Here is a 6,319-nt window from a genome sequence, read left to right on the forward strand (position 1 = left end):
CACACACACACACACACACACACACGACAGTAGCAAAAAAAATGTTTTACGATTTTATTTATTCTTATTTTCATCACTTAAATATAACTAAACAAAGAAGAAAAAAAAACTTGGGAGCGGGAAAATCGTAGGGGGTTTTCTTGAAATTGAATAGTTCAAATTCGCGAGTATTATTTGAGGTATTTTTCGACTATTAAAATCATGGGCAATCTGAATACTGACAGCATTCTGAAAAAAATTGTGGACGCTTTCTGTCATTTTACGCACCTAACCCACGTGGCAGAATCACGAAGATAGAACGTCGCGTGTTTCTTCCTTCGCGCGAAAATTGCAAGCGATCTAATGTGAATCTGTGTCGGCGCACGAGAAGGGGGGAACATAAGAGTGCTCCCACAAGCACGCGCGTGTTATACGTGTTACGCACGCGCGTGTATAGGTAGGTGCCCGGCGCGCGTGGGCGATGCTGTGGCACGCGACACGACCGTTACGTTCAGATCTGGCACCGTAGGTCGACGCGAAAGGGGTGGGGGGAGAGGATGAAATTCAGAAGGGGAACAGGAGGTGGATAGCAGTGTCTGCCCTCTATACGCTCGCATACATACACATGCGTACTGTACAGGCAAACGTGCACACACGCGCGTATCAGGTAGAGACACACAAAACAGCCGACGCGACAACCACTCTCGCACAAAGAGGGAGAGAAAGAACGGTGCTGCGGGGTTCAGGTAGGCCGAACGGAAATTCGAATAAAAAACGCGAGTCGCCGAGTTCTCCGAGCGCAAAGGGGGGTTCAATACACACGCGCGCGCGAGCGACGTATCCCCGATATGTATATATGGCGCGCGGAATGGAGGGGGTCCCCTAAGAGGGGTCACAGCATCTGCTCCGTAGAGAACAACATGACATGCACACATTACCAGTCGCTTATATACGTATGTGTGTATATGCATGATAGAGAAAGAGAAAGAGAGAGAGAGAGAGAGAGAGAGAGAGAGAGAGAGAGAGAGAGAGAGAGAGAGAGAGAGAGAGAGAGAGAGAGAGAGAGAGAGAGAGAGAGAATGGCGAGTGGAGCGGAAGGGATGATGAAAAAGGCAGGAGGGCACGCGGACAATCGCGTCGCACTCACAGGCATCCTGTACCTCTCGTCGTCGCTCGACGATGGGGGAACCCAGCCGGTGGAACATACGTCGATTGGCCAACGGCCCACAACCGACTGTCTCCCATTGGCAAGCAGCGCGGGGCCTGCAGGCCCGTATTGGCTTGGCAGCACGTGCGGGCCACCTGCAATTAGTTGGTGGGGCGATCAGTTATAAGAGACCTTCACACAATCCCCTGCCAGTCAGACACCGGCTTGCAGCCGAAACGTTCGGAGTGAGTCGATGTAGCATAATCCCTACATTACGCTCTTTCGTGCTTCATGCGAGTTCAGATCTGTTCGAATCGCCCGACCATCAATTGATATATTCGAACGGACGTGTGGAAAGGATCAATCTTGGTTCTTTTTTTCTCTGAGAAGAGATTGAAGTGCCGGTTCTATTTTCGATAAAGGAGATACTGGACTACTCTCTGGACTTATGTGTGAAATAACAGTGCAGTGACGTTAAGCCGCGTAAAGATTATTATCTTGCGAGGATTCGGCGAGAATGTAATTATTTGATTAATATCTGTGACAAATATTTATAAAAGATACGAAGAAAAGAGAAAACGCTGTGTCTACGCGATGTCGCGGTGGGAATAAATAAAAAAATTAAATATATAAAAGAAGAGAAACACTGCAAGTGTCTTGATAGTGTCGCGGTGTCAACAAGTACGAAAAAGAACATTTCAAGTATCTTTACGGTATCACAGTGCCAAAATGCTTGTCGCTGAGATGCCGCCCAGCTTCATGAAAAAGAACAATTACAATTATAGTCACTGTCCATTAAAGAAACGGCCGTTTTATTATACGTCCGAAGATGAAGATGAAGCCCCTGAAGTCAAAGGTGATTATTGTGAAATTATTCATTCTATTGCATATATTGAATTACTTTTCTATCATCTAGAGAGTGAGAGAGATTTCGATGTTTACATCATATAGATTTATCCAAATATTGGAAAAAAAAAGTGTGTTTTTTGCATTATTTCTCGTATTACTCCTCTTGAATTCTTTTTTTTTTTGTTAGATATAAAATATATAGATAATATTTCATTAATCTCTCCTCTCTCTTTCTCCCTTTTTTCTCTGTTTTCGCTCTTTCCTATCTTCTTTCTAATGTTATAAATGTAACTTTATGCGATTTATATATTATTGTATACTATATATTTTAATATAACAATAACTCTAATCACATATATGTATAAATACAAAAAATGCAAAAAAAATTAACAAACAAAAAAAAATTAAAACTTAAATTTATAGTAATACTAAAAATAATAATTTACTAATATAAATAGTAATTTATCAAGTACACTTTTTTTATCATGTGTTTGTAACGCGTGTCTTGCAGACGAGATAATCGACGTAGGGGTAGACGATATTCCCGAGCCCGAGAATCTTAGCACGAAGCCTGAAGATCTCAGGAGAACCGCGGATCGTCATCATAATCACCATCAACAACAGCAACAGCAACAGCAACAAGAAGAAGAAGAAGAAGAAGAAGAACAACAAGATCAGGAACAACGCGCCCCATCCAGGACACCGTCGTCGCCGATCTCTAAAGTATCACTTGCATCATTAACGATAGAGCCGTCCTCGCCGACGACTCACCACTCGATGTACGTCCATCCACCATCGCTGCATCACTATCACCATCACTATCCGACCAAGACTATCACGCCGCCGGCGGGTATCGCGCCGATTCATCCGGTCGCGAAGAAAGGACGAGTCGAGGTGATCCAGCACAATGACAGCTCTACGTCGGCAACGCCGACGGCGGGTCTAACGGCGACGTCGGCATCGCTGCACTTTATGGCAAGCAAGGCGCCCTTGGAACCGTTGAATCTAAACACCCCGATGGAACCGTTGGCACATTACGCCGCTCCGGCCTGGGCCCGCGCGGCTCCGCTCTATCCGCCGCATTATTTGCCGTATCACCCGCCTGCCTATCATCGCTATCCCGGTGCGGAATTGTATCCGTCGTATCCAGTATCGGGATATCCGCACTCGCCTCCGGAGCATCATCCGTCGATTTCGCCACCGCCGCACGGCGCGCTGACTTGTCCGACCATTCAACGACCCGTCGTCAGGAGCTACCACTGGAGCAGTCCGGATCACTGCGGCTTGTCGCCCACGAGTTCTGTGGGTTCCGGCTCACTGCGGTCACCTCCGCCGGTCACGCCGGAAGACCTGTCCTCGTCACCCAGCAGCGACAGCGGCAGATCTTCCGCGGGCAGCACCTCCGCCGGGCCTATGATCGTGAACACGAAGATGGAAAAGGGCAGCCCGAGCAGCGCGAACGCATCTTCGAGCACGACGTCGCCCAGGTACTCGTGCGCGGATTGCAACAAGTCGTACTCGACGTACTCGGGTCTGTCGAAGCATCAGCAGTTTCACTGCGCGGCCGCCCAGGGCCAGGCGAAGAAATCCTTCTCGTGCAAATACTGTCAGAAGGTGTACGTCAGTCTGGGCGCGCTGAAGATGCACATCCGAACGCATACGTTGCCGTGCAAGTGCAATACGTGCGGCAAGGCGTTCTCCAGGCCGTGGCTCCTTCAAGGTCACATCCGGACGCACACCGGTGAGAAGCCGTTCAGATGTCAGCATTGCAACCGCGCGTTCGCCGACAGGAGTAATCTCAGGGCCCATCTGCAGACTCACAGCGACGTCAAGAAGTACTGCTGCGAAGGTTGCAGCAAAACCTTCAGCAGGATGTCGTTGCTCACGAAACATCAGGAGGGCGGTTGTCCCGGCGTTCCGGTATCAGTCAACTATCCTTGCTAAGATTTAAATTAATTTTTGCACGATCTACGACACCACGGAGACGAACGTACGTTTCAATCCCACGGTCTCAAAGTGCCTTAAAATGCAGTACAAACGCGACGAGATAGTGCACTCCGGTATTTTCTTTCGGTGAACCGCTCGCGGAATATTATCGTCTTCGATTAATCCTTTCGAAGCCATCGAATTCTTTCCATTCGGAAAAGTGAGCATTCAATTTTTATTCATAAAAATAATTCGCATTTTATTTTATCGAGAAAAAAGAGGTTTTTTAAATATACACTTGGAGTTAATTATGGAAAAAATTAATAATAAGTGTATCATCTGATTTTATTATTTTAATTGACTCGCGGAGAAAGGATTAATAATTTCATGCACTTCAAAATTCATATCAAACGCTCGTCATTACGAAATTGAATCCTCAAATAAATATCTCGAAAAGTTTTATAAAAATTGATTTCGTTTGTTCATCTTTACTTTTCGCTGTAAATATCGGTTTACAAGTGTGTGTAACATACATGCAGTGACTCATAAAAATTTATATTTCTTCTCAATCTTTGACTTCAAATTTCTAAGAAAGTGTGTACAAATGTTTAATAAATTTCATAAAATATAAGCCCCACCCCTTTATAAATTATATCTGTAAAAATTGTTTTCTCCTCTAGAAGAATATCAATGATTTGAAGTCAGAAATTAGAGAACGAATAGTTTTGTAATTCACTGCATGCGCGCTGATAATACTAGTACTTAGAGATTATTTCGTCCTTCCGAAAGATCAATCATGTCGTTCAGAGCAGTGAAGAATATTGGCAATAAAGAGCCGCTCGATTACCGCGTGATGTGGTCCCGTGAAACTGCTGTGCCATTTTTTTTTATTTCATGCCATCATTTCTCTCTTGTTTTTTTTTGTTCCGATGCACTCGAGCACAAATTGCGATCAAGACGAAAAGATCAAGAAGTAGGACGATTTGCAAGTTTTCCTTTTTTTCTGAGTTTTATTTCGTTATTGCTTTCGGCGTGCGAGCGCATTCAAACATCATTGATCGTCGAGTAGCGACGATCAATGATGTTTAATTATATCGCTAACGATTTCTCATAGAGGAAAGTCCTTTTGCTGGAAGAAAGACAAAAAACGCTGAGCATTAGAAAATGTCATATTAAAATTTTCTGAAAATATATTTTAAGTACAACAGTCGATGTATCTAAATCTAATAGAAAAAGTTTAGAAAAATTGACACATAAGTATTTTATTCGTGAAAGTGTCACATGCGGAAGCAACTTGTCAAATCATATATATGCACGCGCTCGCACGCGTTTAAATGCGGATTGTACAGTTTTAGCACTTAATGATTAGCGAGTAAACAAATACAAATATTATATAATTTACCTGCGTTTGGCACGGAGCTGTGTTTCCGCGAGAGGAAAGAAAAGTGTTTAACGCGAATAACGAGAAGAAGAAAAAAAAAAGAAGATCTCGGCTCTGTATGTTGCATTATCGTTTTCCGTACTCTTTGCGTTTTGCAAATCCACTGTAAGTTTCTCGAACAAACTAGTCATTGTATTATACGCAGAGAAGCAAAAGACTCGCTATGATTATTAAAAAAAGATATATAGAGAGAGGTAGAGATTTTTCATAAGCGAGCCGTTGTTGTGTATTTTTACTTTTTATCGTGCGTGTAATTAACAGCGCGGCTCAGGTGAATATCACTATTCCTAGTTTTGTAAAGAAAGTAAACTACTACTACAGAAAAAATAGAGATATTGCATATATATATAGAGAGAGATATTTTATACAAAATGAATTATGTGGATTTTAAATTCTCATGTGTTACGTATATATACCCTTGTCTTTTCCGTTTCCCACATGTGCCTTCTTTAGCATATATTTATATATTTATATATTAAGTTAAGTGTAGATTCAATAAACTCTATTATATTTGTGGTATAAAAATATCTTATATAATTTTTTTTCTTAATTTTTATGGACATAAACACTTCACTACATTTCCAATTTTTTAGTCGCTCGCAAGATATTATTAAATGAAGAGTGTTGCATAATCTTGCCGAATTTTGATTATCACATCTTATTTATAAATATATTATCTTTAGATCTGTCATACATCAAAGCTATAACATATCGATATGTTTTTGAAGATTCGCGTATAATCGCATGCGTTTTGTCTTTCAGCAAGAAAACAGTGCTACGTTCTATGGAGAGGACGGAGATCATTGAAAAAAAAAGAAGAAATCTTCGGAGCGAATGATCGGTCGCTCATCGTCAGAGAGGCCTCGGGGGCCTTTGTCGATAAAAGTAATTGTCGGTGCTCGTACTCAGATCGAAACGAATCGATTGAATCCGACTCGAGATTCGACGTACGCCAAGTTCATATTTCGTCGCGCACA

At 42.7% G+C, this 6,319-nt stretch overlaps 1 protein-coding gene across 1 annotated transcript; it reads left to right on the top strand.

Annotated features, from left to right (window-relative positions):
- The first annotated feature begins 1,180 nt into the window (after nucleotides 1-1,180).
- On the top strand, nucleotides 1,181-5,743 carry LOC145939691 (uncharacterized). The gene is made up of 2 exons (XM_083044183.1): nucleotides 1,181-1,982; nucleotides 2,487-5,743. Exons 1-2 carry the CDS (start codon nucleotides 1,856-1,858, stop codon nucleotides 3,917-3,919), a joined length of 1,560 nt encoding a protein of 519 aa, XP_082900309.1. The 5' UTR covers nucleotides 1,181-1,855; the 3' UTR covers nucleotides 3,920-5,743.
- Nucleotides 5,744-6,319: the final 576 nt, after the last annotated feature.

This window comes from Prenolepis imparis, unplaced genomic scaffold (genome assembly GCF_030444845.1).
Source record: "Prenolepis imparis isolate NDT839.2.m4 unplaced genomic scaffold, iyPreImpa1.0 SCAF_8, whole genome shotgun sequence".
In the NCBI taxonomy this organism is placed as follows: domain Eukaryota; kingdom Metazoa; phylum Arthropoda; class Insecta; order Hymenoptera; family Formicidae; genus Prenolepis; species Prenolepis imparis.